This window comes from Amblyomma americanum, chromosome 10 (assembly GCF_052857255.1).
Source record: "Amblyomma americanum isolate KBUSLIRL-KWMA chromosome 10, ASM5285725v1, whole genome shotgun sequence".
In the NCBI taxonomy this organism is placed as follows: Eukaryota; Metazoa; Arthropoda; class Arachnida; order Ixodida; family Ixodidae; genus Amblyomma; species Amblyomma americanum.
In genome coordinates, this window is record NC_135506.1 from 127,791,526 (window position 1) to 127,815,990 (window position 24,465).

At 46.5% G+C, this 24,465-nt stretch overlaps 1 protein-coding gene across 6 annotated transcripts in view; it reads left to right on the forward strand.

Moving 5' to 3' along the window:
• The window catches only part of LOC144106973 (uncharacterized), a 129,708-nt gene that overhangs the window by 62,718 nt on the left and 42,525 nt on the right, over positions 1–24,465 (forward strand). For 5 of the 6 annotated variants that reach the window (XM_077639943.1, XM_077639946.1, XM_077639942.1 and 2 more), the window contains 2 exons: positions 531–763; positions 18,832–18,994. In XM_077639943.1, coding sequence (XP_077496069.1) covers positions 531–763; positions 18,832–18,994 — 396 coding nt within the window. The remainder of the gene's footprint in view (positions 1–530; positions 764–18,831; positions 18,995–24,465) is intronic. The other variant, XM_077639944.1, reaches the window with a different exon arrangement.

The following is a 24,465-nucleotide window of genomic DNA, read 5'->3' on the forward strand; positions in this document are numbered from 1 at the left end:
GTGAGGAAAGCTTTATATAAATGCAAGAGAACTTTGGTGACAAGTTGGGCTGCATATTCATAGTTGGCTCCAGTGCTTCCACTGCTGGTGCTTCCAGTGCAGGTGTAGCGCAGGTACACTGCAGTGCAATATTAAATGCATTATTCAGGATATTGGGCTGTTTGCTACCCTTGAGGCAGGCTGGAATGTAGACGTCAGTGGTGAATGATACACTTGCAATTTGCTCCATAGGAGTTTCATATCAGCAAAATACATCCAGCACTTTTGTCCTTACGCATATAGATCTATGACCTATCTCATGGCTAGCATAAATGTAAAGCCCTGTTGCTCACAGCACGCCAGAGATAAGGTTGATAACTTACTGTATTTTCGTGTACATAACGCGAGGGCACAAAAATAAAAAAATGATTATAATGAGATTTCAGCCTGTTGAAGCTAACTTCAGACAAGAGCACAGAACAGGCAGCGATGGCAGGCAAATATACGGAATAAGCGGATACATCAGTATCATTTTTGACGCTGCATTTCAGAAATGTGCGTATGCTATTCACTGCAACAAAGCCTTGGATGCGTAACGCATGCGTTGTGCGGGCCCAGTGGGTGCCAGGCCACTGCGGCATTGCGGGCAACGAAGAGGCCGACAGTCTCGCGACCGCCGCACACCAGCTGCCAGCCAGCGACCACCCCCTCTCGCTGGAGGATGTGCGTGCGGTGATCCAGGAACATCTCCGACAGCAGCACCCGGACCCGCGCATCGCCGGAGGTGAGCGCATACCCAGCCTCAACGGCTGCCGTGCCCTTTCGCGGCAGCAACGCGCAATGATCCTCCGCGCGCGCGTTGGTTGCGTGTGGCCCGGGGTACGACGGGTGCGACACGGAATCGCGACGAGTGATGTGTGTGATGGATGCGGTGCAGTGGAGACAATGGAGCACCTACTCCTACGCTGCACCGCGTTCGCTGACGCTCGTCGCGATATGCTCGCGGCCTACAGAGCGCTGGGCATCTTCCCGGACTCGCTCGAGACGCTCCTGTGGCCGCAAGGCAGTGCGCGCACCCGCGAGCGAACCTTGGTGAGCCTGTGTGTATTTCTCGAACAGGCGGGCTTGACGTCCCGCCTGTTCTGCGCCAGGTAGTACAGTGCTGTGACTGAACGCTTCGTGTGTGCTACCTCGGACGCTCTAACAGCTGGGCGCCCCACACCAGCTGTTGTGTGCAAAGTGCGGCGCGCGTGTGACCAATGACTGCCGAGTTTCCCGTCAACAGCACACGCGCGCCGCGAAGACAACTGACTTTTTGACTGTTTGTGTAAATAATGTATATAGTATATCTATTTTGCATTTATAGTGTTCACTTTTAATGTTTTTATGCAGTGTATATCTATTTTATGTAGTGTACTATTTACCTCCCCCCATGTCTTTCTTCTGTCCCCTCACCTCTTTTATTTCATTTCTCCCACCTGCCTGCTATCCTTCTTTCCGCTGCCCCAGCTCAGGTGCCGCCGCACGTGATGGCAGATGCCGGGGCTAGCAAAATCTTTTACCTTCCTTTTATGGTATTTAAATAAACCACTACCACCACCACCACTACCATGGTCTCCCACATAGCCATGGCCACCGTCACCCGCTGTGGTACCGTTGCTTCGTGTTTTGTGCTCTCCAGTCTTGTTCCTTTCTTTCCTTTCCGTACTGCATGCAACTCTTGCAGTGCCTTCTCTTTCTGAGCGGCTCACACTGCCCTCTTTACACGTTGATATCCACCCTTCCCCATGCGCTGTTCACAGCTCCGAGGTCGTCAGAAAGTTGGAAGCAGCTTGCAAGTCTTGTGGTGTAGGTCGCTGTGGCTGCCTTCAGCTGCGAGAAAGAAGAACAAAAAATTATAATCTTACTTCCAAATATAATGGGAGATGTGTTCTGAAAGCGATGAACTGAGGAGAAAAACTTGCATTATATTTGCATAAATACGGTATCTGGATTCTGTGTCGATGTGTGTTGTAGCACATTTGCTTTACATTCTGTGGTCCGATATGGTCTGTGAGGTTTAATGTCCCAAAGCTGCGCACTGGCTATGAGAGACACCGTATTGGAGAACTCCTCAATAATTTCAACCACCTGGGATTTTTTAACGTGCACTAATGCTGCACAGAACACGGGTGCTTTCGCATTTTGCCTTCATGTCAATGTGGCTGCCACGGCTATGATTTGATCCCGAAAACTTTGGATCTGTTAAAGAATGCCAAAGCCTCCCAGCCTCTGTGGCGGCTATGTAGTGTGGGCTATCTACTTAACCATTGACTTCTGCAACCAGATCATTTACCTGTTTCTAAACCCATTCTGCAACTTTCTACCGGGCATTTGAGTCATCATATCCTTTAGCCTAAAGTCTTTGCTACTAATAAATGCTGCTGCCAGCTAGACTGTTTTTCAGTCAGCCAGTCAGTCAGTTTTTAATCGCAGGAAAATCGTATCTTCCTGCGGATGGCAGAGACTGAAGGCATGGTTGCCTGACGATGTCTCTGCCCCATAACAAAGGGAGCGGCTTAGAGCAGTACATCAGAGAGCTGGTACAATAACTGACATCAATAAATAGGAACAGAGAAGCCGCACAAGCATTCTACACAGTATGGCTCTACTTACTCAGCCACTGTGAAGCGTTTTTTAATTATTTTGTTGACAGCACTTAAAAAACACGGACAGAAGGCATAGGAGACGACGTCACAGGTGCTTTTTTTTAATGACATTGAACATTCGCTGATGTCAAGCAAACACGTAAAAGGAAGCTAACATTGGCATAATGAAAAGGAAACTTATGTTTATCAAAAACAAATTTCCCGGCAGTTCACGTTTTTCTGGGTAGGCAGAAATCCAAAATAGAACCACGGTTGTTTAACGTGTAGTCTGTTATTATTTATATTACCGTTATTATTCTGGTATTATTCTATTATTGTCTAATATTATTATTATTGTCTATTAATATTATTATTGTCTATTTCTGTCTATTATTTAACATGTCTATTTAGCATGTCTATGTAGTTAGAATAGAAATGAGACCCCTTTATCAACCAACAAGGAAGGCTGGCTGACACACTGTGACTGCTTTTTTCGGATGAAATGTCACATCACCCCTACATAATGCCTGTCCTCGCTAAAAGTCTCGCTGGAAGAAAATGGGTGGTCCCAATAATGTACCTAAATATCATCCTATAACTATACTGCCCTTTTCCAACAAACTGATAGAAAAAACTTGCTGCCGATAGTTTAACAAACTATTTTCATATATATTTTCTTCTTCCACATTAGCAATTTCGGTTTTGTCTCAGTTACCCCTTAAGACTTGGTCCAATAGAACTTACTAATAATTTTGAACAATGCCTTGCTGTGGGCAGCTGCAGTATTTACTGACTGCACAAAAATATTTTGCAGAATCGCACATAACATACTCTTTTTAGAATTAGGAGCATTAGGATTTTGTGTACCGCCACTAACCCTCGTTCGCAACAGGACAAAAGTCGAGAACTTTGAAAATTCATAATCCTACCCAATTATTGTTTGTTAAGCAGTATACCACAAGATTTTCTTCTGGGCCCATTACTCTTCCCCGTATATGTTACTTTTCTACCAACTTCACGACTTCATACTGAATGCGTTTTATGTGATGATAATATATAATCATATACAGTTGAATCCCGGCACAACGAATCCCGCTTCAACGAAATTTTCGCCACAACGAAGTATTTTTCATTCCCTGCGATATCCCCATAGGAGTTAATGTATTAAAATTTCCTCAAAAACGAATTACTTTGTGAGCACTCATTCGCTTCTACGAGTTTTTCGGGAGCCTTCACCGGTCAGTGGCCCGCCTTTCTTCAAAAGTTGGTTGTTGTAAGAGATTATTCCCTGCTAAACCAGTGGCTTGGAGCAGCTAAATAATGCACGGAATGTATGTTTAATACATTTTCATGTATTCGTTATTAAAAAATTTGGTTGGGAGTCGTTTATTCGTCATAGAGAAGCAGCGAGGGGATTTGTTGGCGCAGTGCGGAGGCCGCCGGCCGTACGAAGGTTAAAGATGAATCCAACTCTAGTCGCCAGCCTGGCAGTGAAACGCAAGCAGGTCAAACTCACGCAGATTTCTGGCAATAAAACTGTTTTGCTGGAGTTATTGCCTTGCATTTTTGGTTAATTTCTCGGCAGCGAAATTTCACGACAACAAAATTTCTCGCGCGCCCCGTCGATTTCGTTGTAGCGGGATTCAACTGTATTCCACTAGTAATGATATTGAATTACTAACTGCGAAAATAAATGCTGACCTGCAAAATATTGCTTTGTGGTACAGAAATGATGGGATTGAAACAAATCTAACTAAACTATGTTCATGATGGTTCACTCCCAGCACAGACAGCCCGTAAATATACCTAACATTTATTTTGGTTTATTTTGCCGAACATGTAATTTATCCTTCGCCCTCTGTAGCATTTCTAGGAATTCACATTTGTAGTTCAACAATCATGTCGCATTAATAATGAAAAAAATTGGTTTTGACATTTGTGCATGAATTTGCACAAGTAGCTACTTCCCACAGGTTGTGCCTGTCATTTTCTTATGCTTTTATCAATTATTGCATATCATTATGGGGTAACACGTACATTTCACATCTAGAATGCCTTAGACACCTGCAGAACTAAGCAGTTAGGATCATCACCTTCAGCCCATACATAGCACCTTCTCTTCCCATTTATCAAAACCTTAACTTCTTGCTGTTATTATCTCTACTAAAAGCAAGATTAGGTTTGCTCATATATCGATCACGCAACAAAACCATATGAATCGTACCTTCAATCCGTCTCAACTCCAGAACAGTAATGTCACAAGATTTTCAGCACATACTGATCTGCTTTTGCCAAAATAAACACAAATTACAGTAAACACGCAACATTGTTTACTGCTGTGTCATTTTGGAATACATTGCCCATATTGACTAAATCATCTAATTCGGCACATTTGTTTAAAGGAGCTCTGAAACACCTTCTGAGTAGAGCACATGGACGTGCTCAATGACTGCATTGTGTTGTCATGAATACCTGAGCCAAGTAATACACTTCTACACGCAGCAGAAAACCCACAGTCACGTGTGAAAGTTTGCAAGTCCTTTCCAGCAACTTTTTCATATGCGCACCTTCCTTCATCACTCGCACCTGCGTATACAAGTTGAGAGATGGTTATTCGTTAGATTCTTTCAGATGTCAGGCGCTGCAGCCAGTAAGCTGCGTAGCCGCGGTGGCTCGGAAGCTCAGCCCCTGGAGATGGGGCCGGCGGAAGAACACCAATCTTCAGCGTGCAAAGTGTGACTAGAGAAGAGGGAAAGGTGCGAAGACTCTGAAATTCAAATTTTGACAACAGATAACTCAGCTTCTACAAAGCGAATTAAAAAAAATTCTTGGTGGACAATATTCGTGAAGCGAACTGCTTTAAGATGCCAGGTTTACCGCAGCTTTATTAGAGCCCCTTTAAACAATGCTTCAAATGACATTTACAGTAAAACCTCATTAATGCAACCCCAATTATAATTCAGTTAATTTGGACTTCCTCCTATTTCTGCCATACACCCATGTAACTCTATGGTGTCAGAAGATAGTTAATTCGGATGTTCCGGGGCTGGCATCAGTTAATGCGGATGGACTTCTGAAGTGGTGCCATGTCTAGGTATGATCTGCGCGACAAGCAATCGTCCAAATATTTGTCCTTGGGCCTGAACTGCATGCATATCACATTGTTTCTCCTGCCCCTCTGAGGTGCCATAGTGGCAGGCCCTCCCCCATTAATAAACCGAGACAGTTCGGCAGCATAGCTTCGTTTTTGGGGCTTCGTCGCCACCCTGCGATGGTTATCGGCCGCGCGTATCAGCCAGCCAGCCAGCCAAGCCCGCCGTTTAGAACTATGACTGGCTTGTCCCTTTTTTTGTTTTTCAAAGGCATCTGTCTCAGCTTTTCACCGGAAAAGTGCGCGCTAGTGGCATTTACATGCAAATGTATGACTGCATATCCGGTATACATCGACAAAAATTATTGTGGGACGATAAAAAGAACGAAAAAGAAAGTGTTCTTGCCCATGCCACTAAGTATAACGGGCTTAGTTATACATCGACAGTCACATAATTTCTTACTGCAAATCTCATCGTTTCTTGGGGATCGTGATAGACCACAGTCTATCATGGAACCCGCATTGCACCCTGCCGGAAACAAAAAGTAACATCTATAGCTCACTTACTCCGATTTCTAGGCGGAAAATCATGGTGCTCGTCAGTCCAGTCAATGCTGAAGCTGTACAGAGCACTATTTCTGGGATTCTTGCGATAAAGTACACCTTCATACACGTGCAAGACTAATTTGCCTGCCGTCCAGACAGTGCAGGGTCAGGCCCTTTGCACATGCCTGGGTCTCCCTCAGAGCGCATCAACACTGAGAAGCATTGCACTCGCCAAAGACCACCTGATTTCGACGTATATTTTCCTGGACTCCTTGCGAATGCACATACGTCATATTTCAAGGATTCCACAAATTCACCTTGCGCCTATGCTTCTGCTGAGACCACATTCTGATTTGCAACAGTATCAACAGTGGTCTATCCCAAAATAATTCACCCCGGCAGCATGACCTCTCTCTCCACTGTGGTGCCTGCGGCTCCCATGTGTGTGCTTTGCTATTCCGGGGATAGTGAAGAAATCGAATTTATCAGCACCAGCCCTTAAGCAATCGACACTGTCCATGCTACACGACCGTACTCGTGTCTATACGGATGGCTCCGTAACCTCTACTCGTTCTCCTTGTGCTGTGGTCGTTCCTGCGAGACAGACCAAAATTAACCAATTTCACATAGGACTACCTCTACTGGAGCAGAATTGGTCGCCCTTCTTGTGGCGGTAAAGTACATCTCTCAACAATCACCTCAAAAATGGGCTGTTTACTGCGATTATAAAGCTGGCCTACAATGTCTTCAATCTGCCTTGAGCCATAGCAGCCATGAGCAACTTGTAGCGGAGGTACGACATCTGCACCAATCAGGCAATAGAAGAGGTTCACGAGATCATCTTCCAGTGGGTACCAGGCCATAGTGGCATTGTTGGCAATGCCTTAGCTGATGATGCGGCTCGATCAGCTCACGATACAGCCAACATTGTCTGCATACCACTAACAAGGCACCCTCAGCTGCTCGCCCAAAATGTGGCTGTACAGTAGAGGTCTATCCATGGTGGCTGGACACCCCTCTCGCACCACTTCGACCCTTTACTTCAAATACCGTAACCGCCGCAGTGGCTGAGTGGTTACGGCGCTCGGCTGCTGGCCTGAAAGACACGGGTTCGATCCCGGCCACGGCTGTCGAATTTCGATGGAGGCGAAATTCTAGAGGCCTGTGTGCTGTGCGATGTCAGTGCACGTTAAAGAACCCCAGGTGGTCGAAATTGCCGGAGCCCTTCACTACAGCGTCCCTCATAGCCTGAGTCGCTTTGGGACGTTAAACACCCATAAATCAAATCAACTTCAAATACCATTAGGCCAACCTCGCAGTGATACTACGCTGTTTTGCCACCTGTGGCTGGGAGTGGCATTCACAAATGCCTATTCCCATCTCATCGCAATGGCAGACTCTCGAGCATGTGAACAGTGCGGTTGCAATGAAACAATCGGGCAGCTGCTCTGTGACTGCCCTTATTTTGAGCGAGAGCGTGCCTTCCTGGCTGCTACACTCCACAGCTTGGACTCTCATCCTCTTACAGAAACCAAGATTCTGGGGCCTTGGACAAATCTTTCATCTCAAAGGACAGCGGTGAAGGCACTCCTGAAGTTCTTAAAGGACTCAGGGTTGAGTTCCCGACTATAAACTTTAAGCTTTATGTGTGCGCACTCGGTCCCCTTGTCATAGTGGTCGATGGACAGTGAAAAACTCATTTCGTTGCCGCTCTTTCTTCCCTTTTTTTCCTTTGTTCTCTTCTCCACATGTAGAGTAGCCTGCTGGGCATCGCCTGGTTATCCTCCCTGCCTTTTCGTTCTTCTGTTTTTTTCTCTTCCTCTTCAAAGGCATCTTGCCTCTCAGGCACCAATGTACGCTTCCCTTGCTTCTGTTCTTGTGGTGTTTTCATTCTTCCACCTGGCCGAAACTCTGTGCTTGGGCCGTGCTGTTGCTGTTTGTGCGGTGAAGCCTCCTCACGAGCGATGCCACATGCGAAAATGCTCTAGCGCTACTGCATCGCATTCTGAAAGAAGCTGCTGATACCGTTACCATTCTGAGCTGTTCGGGTTATGACACTTCCAATTTCATTCATGAAATTAAAGCATTTGACGGAACAGTGAAAAATCACTGCTGTCACGCAGTTTTTGAGATGTCCACTACCCAGGCTTTCTCGAAATAAATTTTTTACACGTGAACGTGTTTTGGAAGTTTTGTGTTCCATTCGATAATTCAACATTCGGATAATTCAGGTGATTCTTCCACTGTCTTGACGTCCGAATTAACGAAGTTTTACTACACTACAAACCTCACTTCCACACCAAAACAACAAGATTTTAAATTTTCTTTCTGTGCTTCAGTGACTTGCTAACATTGCATAATGTTATTTAATTGATATGCTCTTGTGTTCATACATCTTGTGATTATTATGTTATTTCCATTTTTATTTGCTAAAATTTTCATTTGCCCGAATGGTTTTTAAACAGAAAGTCCCCATATGGTTTTACTTTGGGGTTTCCCTCTGTACTACCTTTTGTATACACTTGTACTCAATAAACTCAATCTGATAGCACTGAATAAGAACCAGGCGAAAACTGCAAATTTGGGCTGAATTTTTTGGATTTAGATGTAATACAAGGCATAAATTTTGCATGCTAAAACCTGGGAAAAGAAATCGTATTTTATGTGCATTTTTTGGTACCTCATTTCTGATGACTGCACTTGCTTGACATTATTAATTCCTGCTTGACATTGAACGTGGTTGATACTAACCCATAAAATTTCCTGTTCGAAGTGAAATGTGCACAGTGAGCAGTCTTGGATGTTCTGTACACTCCTACGCCACTATGGACGATATGAACGTGTGAGCCGCGACCAGACCCTCGAGCACTTGCGCCACGATTGCTAGTCATGAACTGTGGCTGCATGGCCAAAAATTAATCTGGTTAGTGGTAAAAAGATCTGCGTGGATGCATTTCCTATTCTTTTGCATACATTCTAAGTGATATGAATCGTTTCACGACTTGCTCAGATTCAGATTTGTATCGTCACGATTTCACTTCTATATTCACACTGATTTGTGGCTTTCTGCAGGTGATATTTTAACGCGACAGTGGAAAAAGCTGCATTGTGCAGCGGTGTCGTCCCTTCAGCGGCATTGTGCAGAGAAACTCGCATCACACATGGGTCTGTGGAATAAAAGTAATTAAAAATAGACATGTAGTGCGAACTAAAGGATGCTGCATGTCTCAAATGATGCAACTTAGTAAAATAAATGAGTGTTGATCAAAGAAAAATTTCAACATTTTACTCGGGGTTCGAACCTGCATCTTTTGGGTTGCAAGTCAGACATGCTACCCCTAGGCCACGGAGCATGACTATATAGGAGGTGGAACTCCCGTCGGCACGAGCGAGTGCAGGCGACAAGATAAAGTCACAATTGTGCGCGCCGACGGGGTTGTATGCAGCGGCGGCGCCATGCGCGCCTCATGGAAGCTGCAGCGAAAAAAAAAAAAAATGCAGCGCCCCAGAGCAGATGACAAGCAGACGGCACGGGTGTTTGCTTCAGCGCGCACGCTGTGACGTTGTATTTCTGCGCCCTTAAATCAAACAGCAACAGTTCTTGTCGGTGTCTGTTTGAGGGCCGTAATACTGACAGCACTGCTACACGCTGTGCGGCCTCCTTCTGAATTTGCTAGACTAAGATGGGATGCAGGTGTTTTGTTCGAAATTTCAAAAGCGGTTACAAGTGTTGCAGGCAGAAGGTGAGCAATGTGAGAAGTTGTTGCCACTTGTTGCCTTCTCAGCTGACGTGTAGTCATAAACGCTGCGCCGTACGATGCCCGCGTTCTCCTCCAGCAGATGAAACTTAGCGTGGTCACATACTCGACGAACGTGAAGGCATGTTTGCCTTCGACAAATGCCAGCAGCGCTTATACCCATCCAATCAAAGTCATCGCGCGAATGTCAAACGAAAGCCCTGCATACAACCAGAAGCTACAGATCATCTTATAACGGTTATGGAAAAGAACGCGTTTTATTTTTTACTGTGCTCAAATGGTTGAAGCGTAGCACCAGTTGCTCTTCGGGCTACCAGCGGTAAAGAAGCGCCCGAGAGTGCCCTCAATAGAAGTCAGGTGCACGCAGCCGAACGGGAGCAACATGCTCGACCGGTTGCCTTGGCAACCGAATTGGCAGTAGTTTCTTTCCAGGCCTCCAGACGCCGCCAGCATGATAGTGGCGCCGTGGGCTTGTGACCTTTTCTGGTCGCCGCAGACAGCGGAGTTTTTACTCCTATATAGTTTTCCTCCGTGCCCTAGGCCAATGCAGGCATGCTCGTACAGCTTCGGCACAAGCGGGATTTTTATATGTGTTGTGTGGTCTGTCATGTTAAGTGGTATCTTACGAATATATGCTGAGTATGTGTGGGATTAGAGAGGCTTTAACTTCAGAAGTATTAATTAAGGAGCCTTTGCAGTATAAATTGCACATTTTGTTTGATTTCTCAGTAGAAGCATCCCAGAGGACCACAGGCTGCTATCAGGTTTGAGCTACATCTCGCACAGATTTGATTGCAACTGGCCCCGTACTTATGCGGCAGTTTGGGGTGTCAGGCGCGCTGTTCTAAACTGAGCCATGTCACTTCAGGCTTAGCTGACGTTACTTCCAGTCTGGTGGTGTCACTTTCGGTTTCACTTCCACTTTGGCTGTTGTCGTTTCTGGTCTGATGTGTCACATGATTGGCAGCATGCTAATGAGTGTCAGACATTCTGTATGCCTGTGAAAACTTCCATGAGGTCACGGACGCTCTCGGTGCATTATGGGAAGTGGAATGTTTCATTAGGTGGTCAGCGATCACGTGGTATGTGCGTGGCGCTGGAAAGTTCCATGGCATCACGCGTCAGGCATGATGGGGAGTGTTACGGCGTGTGTCGGATGTTAGCACTCGCCTGAAGTATAAATTAGTGAGAGTGGCAGTGCAGTCAGTTTCACTGTATATTCCGTGCAGCGTACGCGTGCTGCTGTCAGTTCTGCTGTGGATGGTGTGCCATTTACGAGTGCTGTATTGTTGGTGTCGTGGGCTGGATCATCGTCTGGATCGTGTGGTGGTTCTGTGCCAGTGCCTCGGCGTACAGGCAGACCGCGCAAGACAGATGCAGAGAAGGCGCGAACGAAAGCGGTGTAAGCGACGCGAAAACGCCGCATTGCGTGCGCGAGAAGCTGAGGCCAAGTGTCGAAAACGGCAGCAAAACACTGAACTTCGTGCTCTAGAAGCTGCAGCCGTTCGCCAGAGGCAACAGCAAGATGCCAAGCATCAAAAACGGCACCAAGGGGCCGAACCTAAAGCTAGAAAAGCTGTGGCGAAACATCAGAAGCGACGCCTCACATTGCAAACAACAGAAATAGAGGCCGAGCAACAAAAGCAAACAAAACCAGGGGACAAGAGACGGACAATGAACGGCAGGCACTAGAGGCACAGGCCAAGTGACAGGGCGTCAAGAAGACCCTGCACTGTGAGGACAAGAAGTGGAGGCTAAGTGGTTGAAGCGGCAGGTGGAGGCGGAAGAACGGTGCTCTGAACAGGGCCACCATAATGATGCAGCATGCCAATGTGTAGCTGCAAGATACTGTGTAGAAATGCTTCGTCATCAGCCCGTTTGGCTCCTCCTGTTCTGTGTGTGACCGGTTGGGGCACAAAAATGACCTAAAGCCACTTCCAGAAGCATACTCTGGGGTTGCAGCAGAGCTGTTTCAAATGGGCCTGTCTGGGTTCAGCATGTGTCGCACATGTATGCAGTCCATACGGCAGGACCGTGTCCCAAACTTTGTCACCACGAACGATTGTGTATATCCGCCTAAACTCTATCTGGTGAATGAGTGGCTTGTATCACATAGGCTGACCTCTATGCTTATACATGGCCTCCTCTACATCGACAGGGGTCAATCTGGCATCAAAGGCCCCATTGTCATTATGCCAGTAGATGTGGATGCTACCATGTAGATGTTGGAGCAAGCTGTGGAACAGGGTCAGGATCTGTGTGTGCATCTCAAAAGGAAAGCGGGAACCAGACAGTTGCAAAAAGGAACGAAGGTGACAACACAGTGCTAGTTGGGCGTGTTGTACATTATTCATCTGAATAAGAAGCTTGTGTCAATGCCTTCCTTCCTTTTTGTGGTTGTCTGGTTTGCGCTTCCCTTTTGAGACGAATAATGTACAACTCGCCATCTTGCTTATGTGTACACATCAAGGGCAGTGTAATTTACAAGAGTCGTTACGTTCTCTATTTTGCGTTACCAAGATTAGCAGGGAGAAGGTGGACGAGGTCTGCGGCAGGTTCATAAAGCCGATCAATGAGAATGAGGGGCGTGTGGACGGTCCCAGCGATGAGTACACTGCGATGCAAGTGGCTGTTGCCGTGTCATTTGGCCAGCAGATGGTGGTGCTGGATGATAGCAACATCTTAGACGTGGCACCCGACGAGGAGAGAACTCCTGTGAGCATTATCTTTGACAAGCACACTGAGGAGATCTATCTTGGCACGCTGTTTCCTGAAATTAGAAGTTTTGGTGAGAAGCTTCCTGAAATACTGCATCAACATGCCGGCCTCAAGCTTCTGACACCGAGGAGTGTCATCTCTACCAGCAGAAACACATGTATGGATTTAGTGTTCCTGACAGCGTTAGCGACGTACTCGGCTGCCATTTCAGCAATCGCAAGGCCGTGCTGCTGGCGCTGGGAGACCAGAAGCCTTGTAGGAGCAGCACCACGATGATGAGGCCATCGAACAGCCTAAGGATATGAGCCTCGACGACAGTGAAGTGCGTGTCTGTGCAGGAGGTGTGATCAAGACTGGAAGCACCGAAGGTGGATGGTGTGCCGAGCTAGAAACAATAGACGACAGTGGTGAATATGAAAGTGAAGGGATGTTGGAAACAATCGATGTCAAAGAATACAACAGGATTATGGTTGATCACGGTGAGTGTTTCAGAGCTCAAAGAACACATGTGAACTGATGTGTGAGAGGAGTGTGAAAGACAAGAAGCGTGGTTACCGTATTGTGCTGAATTGTGTCATCGTGATAAAAGAACAGTGTCCGTGTCTATGTGTGAAGAGAGTCCGCTACGAGACCCTCAAGATGCAGCTTAAGTGCCCATTATTTGTTTTTAATGCGATAGCATTTAGGTTGTCTTCATGCAGTTTCCAGCTTCTCTGTAACGAAATTCTCTGATTGGTCAAGAGAGCTCGTGTGACCTTGTGACGTCATCACGAACTGCCCTGAAGGTCCAACCTGATTGGTCGAAAGAAGTCGCGTAACTTTGTGACATCGCAACATGCCCACCATGGCAGGTGGCAACCTGGAAGTTGGCCCACCCCAAAATTCTGAAACTCGGCCCACCCCAGGAAATGGATTAAGCTGTATTAATGGCTTGGATTAGTATGATCCTGTATGATAATCCAGTGCAAGATACTCGAGTGATAACTCGTACATACCATTTGAGGGCAATGGTTCCAACTAGAGTTTTGGTGGGAAAACCGCAACAACATTATAGACTCATTGTAGACACCATGGCAGGCAACATAAAAGCTATCACATTTTCTTCTTAAGATTGTGGTTTGAGAAGCCCCCAAGTTTTTTCATTAACCCCATCTTACTGTTTTACTGACATTTCACTTTCCTCTGCAAAGGTCAGTTTTCTTTTGTTTGTCGTTGCAAAAGCTTAAATTACTTGCCATTGTAATGCATTGGCTCTAGCATTCTGCTGTTGCGAACAAGGTCACCAGTTTGATTCCTGGCCATGGTGCTCAGATTAATGGAGGCGAATACCGAACTACCTGCGCACTGTGTGATGCTAATGCATAGCAAGAAAACCATGGGGGACCAGAATGGACTTGGAGTTTTCTACTGTAGCATCTCATATTCTGTGTAGCATCTCATATTCCTTGGCACTCTGCGATCCGCTCCTCACCTCTTCAGGGGGCAGGACATTTCATGGACTCGCAGACAGAATCCACTGCAGAATTGATAACATGACGCGTGACTCTAAACGGCTCTCTTAAGAACTCTGCAGAGGGTCCATAAAGAGGGCAACACCAAGAACGGCTTATGGCTGCACAGAATTGCAGCCACCAGTCAGCACCATCGACTTCAGCGAATGCGAGGAAACCAAAAGAATCCTTGATGCCGAAAGCTTGAAAGCTCGAGAGCAGCAAAACATTGATCTCCAAGACGAACTGTTGATGCGTTCTTACGCAGCGATCTGAATGGCCATCAACACCATGGGCAAGCGTGCCTGTGACGTGCGGAAAAAGTGGCCCTTGCTGTTCACACGGCACCACTTCCTGGCCCACTTTAAAAGGCACGTGTTCAGCTGCTCTTGAATTCTTCGCGTCCATGAATTGAAATAGTATTTTAGGTTTTAGGGAAACTAATTATGTTATGCAGTGCGTGTTGTTGTTATGCTTGGTGCAGTATGTGGAGGGCAAGCAACATATTTCATTAAGGCATTTTTAATGCCGTATTCCAAGTCAAGGCTAAATTTGCAACAGATGTGATAAGTGGTTATGATAATGAGGAACCACAGCATTATAAGCCAGTGAACATTAAGTTGCAAAACTAAATGAAACCAAATATGGGTTGACAATTTTAATTTGAAATTCTCTATAACAGTAGTGAATTCAGTAAATGAAGCAGCGTAGTAATTTGAATTGCAGCAGATGCCAACCAGACTTTCACACACCTTTGTGAGAAAGTGTCTCCTTTTTCACGCAAGGGGACACACTGCAGGCCTCAGTGCTAATAGTCGCACAACCCATCAGTGACACGATTATTCGTGTGCAGACAGACCATTGAGAAGAGCCCATTTGTTTCGGACGTCTTGATGGCTGTGCGAGGTGCGTTCCCGCATGGCACGCACCTGGCGTGCCACGTGATTAAAATGAAAACGTTCGACAGAGGTCTGTCTGGTTTGCAATGAAAATTTGAGTGAGAGAAGAAAGTCAACCAAGTTCTTGTAAGAAAACACGTTTCAAAATCTTACTTTGTTTCTTTATCAAGGTGTGACTGCAGGCAAGGTGAAGATTTGCTTTTAGACACACATATAGGTGACTGCCAGGTACTGAATTTAAACTGTGGATTTAGGACGGAGAAAGGCTTCAGAGGGAGCAATTAATATTTCCCGACGTCTGCTGAACCTGCCATGACTGAAGCAGCAGCCTTGTGTGCAGATTTGGCTTGGTCTCCTGCGTAATAGTTCTGTCAAAGACTTTCCTGTGGTCACATGCCTCGCAGTGCTTGGCCACTATGCTTTGCTCGCACTTAGTCAGCGTTGTGCTGCTTCATCCTTTCCATGGAGTACTTTGTTTGTTTCCCCAACGTACAATGCCGGGCACTCAGAGCCGGTTGTTTCGTACACAACACCTTGGACCTTTTCTTTAGGATGACGGTCTTTCGGGTGGCGGAGGAGGTGTCCAATGGTAGCAATCTGCTTGAGTATTGTTCGCACTCCTTTCTTTCCGAGAATACGAGTCGAGGTTTCGCTGACACCTTTTAAGCATGGAATGCATACACGTCTTTCCCACTGGTGTATGCTTGGGCTAGGCGTAGAATTGTTTTGATTGCGTTTTTTTTTGTTTGAAATGATACGTGGCATGAACAGGCTGGGGTATCCTTTTCTTTCGAGGTCAGCGCAATAACAGTCACCATAATCACTTTTACAACATTGCGGGAAGCTGGGATCTGCACTTAGCTCAGTGCCTGATGATCCGTATTGGCAGCTTGTCCGGTCCTGAATGCGTCATCACAATCTCTTAACAAATAACGGTCGGCGGCGTGACGCACAGTGTGCCCCACAATGCCGGCTGCATATTTCTGCTAAGAAAGGCCATTCAGATTTGGTCATGCTGCACATTTGAGTATGCAGCATGAAAAACTGTAGGACGCCTCAGGAGAAACGTGCCTTTTCCCGGGCTGTGCAGGAAAGATCTCTCCATTCTACGAGGGGAAAGAGGGAAAGTCTCTACAGTGGCATCACGGCAGAGTACGAAAGGCAACTGGGGCGGCGTTAGTGCCCTCCTCACAAACTTCCCGAATGGCACGCGCATAACATCGCGTGATAATTGCCCGCGACTATTACTACTATGGGGCAGGGGATTCATGTGTATCTCCCACACTGTACTTTAAGTAGAGAATTCTGCATATATGGGCATTAATTCATTAAGCTATCATGTCATACCTGTAAGACAGAGCTTAAGTGTTCCCTCCAGTTTTTGCCTGGGTGGGGGCCTTACACAAGTCGGGTCTTCATGTACCATAGAGTACCTGTTGAAACAGTGTAGCATTGCTATGACTTCTGCACAGAATACTGCAACATCTGATGAGAAGTTAAAAGCACTTTAATCACTGATCCTCACCGATTTCGCTCTCGTTGCTATCCAGTGACTTCACCTCACCTGCGCGCTTCCAGAGTCTTATTCCATGCCTGTCCATTATGTTGGAAAAGCCAGCGACCAAGTACTAGCAACAGCGATGATGATGGATGGCAGAAAAAAAACTAGTGTGATTCATTAGTGCATTTAACTAGGTTATGGTTGTTTCAGTTGTATTTATTGTTTCTCCCCGATTCCTGTATCCCAAACTTCAAGTTTATTGGACACATAAGGTTAGTACATTCATATTAATTAACTACAGCTAAAGTGGGGGTGCGGGTCTTGCACGAGTAAATATGGCGATTATTCTTTTTGAGAATCTCCACCTTTAGCATTGTCCTCCGCCCTCCTTTGTTCAAAGTTAAGCTGGCTTGCTTCATCGAACTTGTTACCCGTGTGCCCACTCACTGAACATGCAGTTTCATGCATGCATGTGCTTATCTAAGATGATGACTTGTAACCTCCACAGGCATCAACCAGTGTTGATGAACTGATTACCGACCTGCCCTCGACACTATTGGTGGTTGTACTTGGTGAGGCTCTCATAATTCTTTTTATGCTTGGAGCAGCTAATTGCAATGTCACTTACTAAAACTAGAAAGTAGCCGCCGCCGTAAGACACAGGTTCGATCCTGGCCACGGCGATTCCATTTCGATGAGGCGAAATGCTCGAGTGCCATGTACTGTGCGATGTCAGCGCGCAATAAAGAATCCCAGGTGGTCAATATTTCTGGAGCTCTCCACTACAGCGTCCCTCACAGCCTGAATAACTGTGAGACATTGAACCATAAACTTATTAAAGAGCAAGGAATTATCAAACCTTGTTGGTAAGAAAGATCTAGTTAAGATGTCGAAGGTAATCGATAAGCTCAATGTTAGCAACATGGGAAAGTAAAGTATGGAGAGTTTGCCTCGAAGCAGCTAAGAGAGCATGGGCAAATGGCAAAAATCACTTGTATGGAAGGTGTAGAGTTTAGTGTCATTAGCAATTTGGCTAAAATGGACCAAAGGGCACTGAGGACAAGTATAAGCTGGCCTGGATCAATTAGGGTACCTCATTCCAATTGCAAAAGGACTGCTCGGTTTGGCTGGACTTTCTGCACCATTTCAGGTGGTGCAGCACTCTTGCACTTGATTTGTCAACGCAGCTAGTACCACCTGCACCTTGGCACTTGACTGTGTTGCATGAGTTTTTCTCCTCTAGCCTCCCAGCAGGTTCTCTTCTCGTGCAGGTATAGTAAATGGTGCTTGGCACGTTCTGTGGCTTACAAGTAACAGATGGCTTTGTGGCCATGCTTGTTTTAGTGACTGCCTTTGAGATGGCCGCATACCCTTTCTCCCTTGCTAGACGCAGCACCTGCTCCATGCCTTCATCAAACAGCTGGGATGACATTGTGCATGCGTGTTTGTATGTGTGTGTTTGTCTGTGTCTGTATGTGCGTGTGAACGACTGGCTCACAGGTGCACTGGGAATGGGTTCTCATCTTTCTGTCCAGCCTCGCACATTGCTTTAAACCATTTTTTTTTTGTGCAAATACAGCCAACGACCGATTTTTCGGACTCTCTAAAGAATGAAAAATTCTCCGAAAAATTAAAAAATCGCCGAAGAAATCACTTTAACTTATTTCCAGTGTGCCCGAAGAAGGGGTCAGTAGTTATGTGCACAGGTGACAGGTGATGACCGCTTTCACAAGCGCTGTGTACGATGGCCGTTCTGCTTTCCCTCACACAAGATGAGCCAAGCAGTCGCTCAGTGCAGCTTTGGTAATGCAGCAGTTTAACTCAACCACAGAGTTGCTCTTTCCACACCACATGCCGCACAAAGAGGTGGTGCGGGCCGTCCTTATGGACTGTTGGCACCCACTGTTGGTGGTGAGGCTTTAAAATTATGGTCTGTGGTCCCCAACATTAACTTCAAGATCGCCTTTACAAAATACCACTTGCGCTGCCAGAATCTCCATCTGCCCTTCTTGTCTCGGCACCACCAGTATGTAGCACTTGGTGATGCTGAGATAGCGTTTCCTGTGAGCTATGCTGATATGGCCAGGGATGTGGGTGCCCCATGGTCATACTATCATACCAAAAAATAATCGTCTGAGCTGCAGCATTTAAAAAAAGAATTGCACGACAGCTGTTAGCATGTAATGAGACTCAGTTTCTGATTGGCCATGGTCTCTTTCCAGGCAGAAGCATCTCTGACTGCAGGTGCGTTGTGACGCTCGACGGGATGAGCTGCTTCGAAAGCGTCAGCTTTCTGGCTGCCATGGAGCTTCTGTGTGCCTCCTACTTCTTTCTGAACACGAAGTACAGTGTTGAGGTGCCAGGCGCATTGGAGTTCATTCATAGGTACCCACAAAAATTCCTCACTTGTGAATTAGCTGAGCAGACAACTTGTTTTTACAAGGTATGGGGAGTATCCTTATATGCTAATTAGTATTTGAGTAAGATTGAAGATTGCTTCCTCTTTTGTGTGCAGAAATAGCAGTTGCTATTTTAGATTCCTTAGCAAGACTACAAGTTGATGATTAATGTTATCATTTTCACAATGAAATGCAGAAGGACTGCTAAAATGAATTTCAGTTTTCAGTTGAACGGGCCATGAGAGTTGTCCAGCAAATTTCAGATTTGCATTCCAGTAAATAATGAGAGGGCTTATTATACTAATACCAAAATTTTTGTGCCCTGGATGCAATGTGTATCCCAAAAAAAAAGGCAATCAAAATTGGGACCAGAAGATTGCTCCCACCAACAGCAAATGGCGTAATGAAATGCTCGTGTGATGCCACAAGCAGAGCTCTTAGGCTATACTAGTTCGAGAAACTGCTTCACTTTCCGAGTGCTTATGGATGATGGTGCCATCTGGAAGCGGCCATTCAAAGCTGTTGTTATTGTCTTCTGAAGAGTTTTTTTTTCCCTTCTATACCTCTTAATTTATCGCTCGGCCTGTTGTATCTATGCATTTTTTTTAATGCCTCTGTTCCAATGATTTTGTTGCCAGATGGTTGTATGTTTATCAAATACCTTGAAGTTTGCAACTTGAGCGCAGTTTACGTTACTGACCATGGGCAATGTGGCAATCCGTAAACACCCAAATTGTGGTCAACTTGGGCTACTGTTTTTGGTGTATGGACCTTATGTGAAGTTTCACAACTGACAATATCAGAGAGCTGTGATCTCAAGGGCATTTACACCACGACATCTGCAATGCAGACTACGAGGTCACACGATATAACTCCTAACCTTTTGTAGGGAATCCAAATTGCGGTTCTTCCGCATAAATGAGCGACTGTTCAACAAGTTTACCGTGCCGAGGTGAACACAGTAGCATAGCTTTTTGCCTGTAAAGTGCTTGAAAATACTGCGACAGAGAGTGAAATACGCTCGGCTTGGTTCTTCGGAGGCTGTGTAGTGGTTGAAGTAGCGAGCATAACCAATTACTTTGCACACTACGAAATTGTGAATGACAGCACACAATGAGTGAAGCACGGAGAGAAAGTCGGTAGCAAGCTGCAACCAGTGTGCAAGGAAAATAAGAAAAAAATGTGCCTTTCTCTCACTACGGTAAAAGCTCGTTAATTTGAACTTGGTCAATTGGAACTTACTGTTAGTTCGAACTGACACCCGGGTCCCGGCACAGCCCTGTATATTTCTATGGGGGGAAACTCCCGATAATTCGAACAAGTCGGCATCCGCTATGGTTAATTTGAACTAGGAGCCACTGGCTGACACGGCTTCTCGTAGATAGAAGTTGACCCATAGCTAGTAAAAAAAGCTCCAAATTTACCAGAGATGTAAAACAATGGAGAAAAAAAACAATGCCGAGTGCATGAGGCTCACGTAGCCCACGTTCTGGTGCATGCCACAGCAGGTTTTTGCTGCCAGAGCACTCGCCCGCGCTGTTGATGCTTCGGCACGAGCCATTCCACGTTTTCGTTGTGCCATGGTCGCTGGGTCATGATCACGTGGTATAAAAAACGTAGTATGGCAGTTCGGGCGGTGACGGCTTCTGTTGGTGCTGCGAGCGCGAGTTACGTGGACAGCAGCGTGGAGACATTGGAACCCTTGAGTGGCGCCAATATAATTGAGGCTGCATGCTCCCAGCAGATGTCGCAGGGCTCACATGCGGTGAGAAGAGTAGACAGTGATGAGTCTGACGGCGGCGGCGAGACTATGCCACTGCCAAGTGCACATGAAGTAGCATCGGCACTCGATGTTGCAGCACGCCACTTCTCTCTCAATGAGAACTCTGACATTGCGCAGGAGCTTTGGGCAAGCTGCAGATGATGCTGATGAAGTCTCAGCAGAAGAAACGCAAGCAAGCGCATTTTGCCGATTTTGCCAACCCTTCCCCGTAAATAAACATGGTTTGGAGCATAGATAGCATCATATATCCCAGCACTAAAGCTCGCTGCTCACACGAATGCATTCCAGTACCTGTTTCTGGCGCATAACTGGCCGATCAATTTATTTCATTTGCCATTAGGACCAGATGAATTCAATTCTCAGAATATGCACGCCGCAAACGTGTAGTAGCGCCTAGCTCGCAATAACGAGTCTAGATTTGGCTGCTTCAGGTTCTGCCCGCGCGGCGGGGCACTGTAACCACTCATTCTAGCGCACATTCAATAATTCAAATGTCGCTTAATTCGAACGTGTCTTAATTCGAACAATTTTCCGGTACCCTTCGAGTTCAAATTAACGAGCTTTTACTGTATTTGTTACATGTTTCTTGCTGTCAGTGATCCTGCATTTGAAAGTGCATTTACATTGCTGAAATGTTTTACAGGAAGAGAATTGTTTTTTTCGCTACCTCGTTGGCCAGTCTCGCAAGCTGCCTGGTTTATCATGCCAGAAATTTTTGCGGTAGACTCAGTGAGCAGTGCGAAATATGTGCACCATGAGAGCAGGGCCAGCACTGTGAAATTATATGATATGACTGATGCCAGACATGAATGATGAACAAAGAACGTTTATTGAAAAGCGCGCAGGAATATATAGGCCCAAGCAGCGTCATAACGCAGCATGGAATCATGGTTCTCAAGACCGCGATGACGTCACAACACAGCGTCATGCTATCACATTTTCTTCCCCCCCTCCCACGGGCTCAACTTAAAGTTCTCGTGTCTGAACCAGTCTGGTTGCCTGCACATACGAGCGCTTCTACGAAGCGGTGATTTGTCTCCCGCAGTGGATGGCGTCGGCTCCGATGCTGGCAGCTGCCCTGGGCTTTGCTGCGGTGACAAGTCTGCACCAGCAGAGGTTGAGGGGTGGTGAGAGGACGTTGAGGGGTGGTCGGATTCCTTTCTTCCGAGACTTGAGCTGATTGCGCCCTGTCATTACGCAGAGGGCCGCTGAGTGGAGACTGTCCAGTTGGTGCTTCTTTTGCACATGGTCACTCTGAGGCTGCTGCAGGATCAGCATAGTCTGGCCATAGATGGTCAGCTTGGGTGAATTGCAGATGCCCCTGCACTTTGACAACATATATCACAGAACACACAATTTGGTGAACCACACCTGCCTCCCAAGAGGCATGTTTCCCGCGCACTGTCCTCATACGCAAGCACCTTCGCGAAACACGCGCTCAGCACCACGCGACACATCACGCTTTTCTTTCATGTCAACTTGTTTTTGCTGTATGTCACTGACAAAGCTGGGTTTGAGCAAAGAAAGCTTTGTGCACAGTAGACGCTTTAGAAACAACTGTGCAGGTGTTTGTCCCATAAGATTACTTGATGTATTTCTGTAGGCCACAAGAAAATCAGTGCACTCCTGAAGCAAACGCGCGCCAGTGTCATCGCGTTCCATGATCTGCTTTAACAGCGATTGTTTCGTTGCCTGCATGGTGCGTTCACCTACACCATTGGACACGAGGTGATATGGCAGGGTTAGGACATGCTTTACACCATTGTTCTCCACGAAGTTGCAGAACTCTGTAGACGTGAACTGCGGCTCACTGTCACTGACTAATATTTCAGGCAGTCCGTAGGCTGCAAAGACATTCCTTAGTTGCTCAATTGTCTTCATGGTAGACGTTGATGATATCGATCGACCAAACGTCCACCCATTTAGAAAGAATCAACTACAACAAGGAACACATTAGGATTTTTACTAGCAAAATCAACGTGAACTCACGCCCAACATTTTGATGGGTAGCTCCACGAATGCAGCGGCAGGGGCTGGGCAGATAGTTGAACTGCTTGACAGATTTTGCGCTTTCTGACGTGCATCTCGATAGCTTGATCCATACCAGACCACCACACAAAGCTTCTGGCAAGCATTTTAATGCGGGTGCTACCTGGATGTTCATCATGAAGCAAATCCGACCCGCGTTCCCTCAACTGATCCGGTATTACCGCTCGAGTACCCCATGTTAGGCATCCTTGCTGAAGTGACAGCTCATAATGGCGCATGTGATACGCCTTCATTTCCTCAGGGTATTGGTTTGGCCAAACATTCAGTGTATTCATACACACAACTCAAAGTCAGGTTCCGTTTTGTGGCCTTAGCAGCATCAGCAGCATATAACGGCAGGCTCTTGAACACTGCTGGGCAATCTTCTGCTACATCAGTTGCCTTCCCAGCCTGCTGTAATCTGGAGAGTGCGTCCGCTACTTCCAGGTTCTTGCCTTTGCGATACTACTTAAGCCGATAGCTGTAAGCAGCAAGCAGCATGGTCCAACGCTGCATGCGCACTGCGGCCAAAGTAGGCGTAGGTTTGTCCTTGGCCAACTACTCCCAGCAATGGCTGATGGTCAGTGTAAAGTGTGAATTCCCTGCCGTATAAGTACCGATGGAATTTCTTCAACCCAAAAACCAAAGCCAAGGCCTCATGTTCACATTGCGGGTACTTCTTTTCTGCAGCTTTCAGTGTTCAAGAGGCAAAAGCTATGGGACGTTCGCTGCCGTCTGCTGTCTCATGAAAAATAACAGGCCATAAGATGACACGTCGCAAAGCATGTCGATCGGCGTATTGATGTCATAGGATGTCAACACTTTGCTCCTTGTGGGTGGAGCGGAGATTCACTGCATTCATTAGACCATGACCACTTTTGGTCCTTCTGTAGAAGCTGGTAAAGTGGCTGTGCTGCTGTGACCGTGTTATCCGATAACTTTGAATAAAAACTCAACATCCTCAGATACACCTTCATTTCGGAGACTGAACCTGGCTTCCAGAATTGCCTTTACTTTGGCATCAGTAGGGTAAATGCCCTCCGCCATGACTTTGTGACCCAAATAAGTCGCCGAGCCTAGGGAAAAATGGCAATTCTCGACACTCATTGTGATGTAGGCACACAATCGCTGCAAGACACGTTCTAATGTCTTCTGGCAGTCATTCATGTCCGAGCTTGCCACAATGATGTCATAAATGTAGCATCTGTGATGAACCAGTTTCTTAAAATGGCCCTGGGTCCACACTGGGCATGAGGAGATTGATGCACAGACTCCAAAATGATTTTGAAGTGATTTAATTAAAGCATCTGGCTCGATGCCGCTTACGGGACCGAAGCTGGGCTCGTCGTCGCCGGGGCTGAGTCAGCGTGGTGTGGCACGGGCTCGATGAATGGCTGGTTGTCGGCAGCGGCCGGGCTGGGAGTTCCTCGTGGCTGTGCTGCCCTCGTTCTCGGCTGGTCGTTGGATGAGCTGCCAGGCGTGGAGACGCGTTGGCGAAGGTCGAACGTTAGCGACGGCTAGACCCCGGGCTCTGGTCAATGCGCAGCCCCAGTCTTCTGCCTCGCTCCGTCTCCGGCCCTCTCGTCCACTCGCCCCGATCGCTCTCCCCTTTCCTCCCGTCGGCTTCCGCTTTTAAAGCCTTTGCT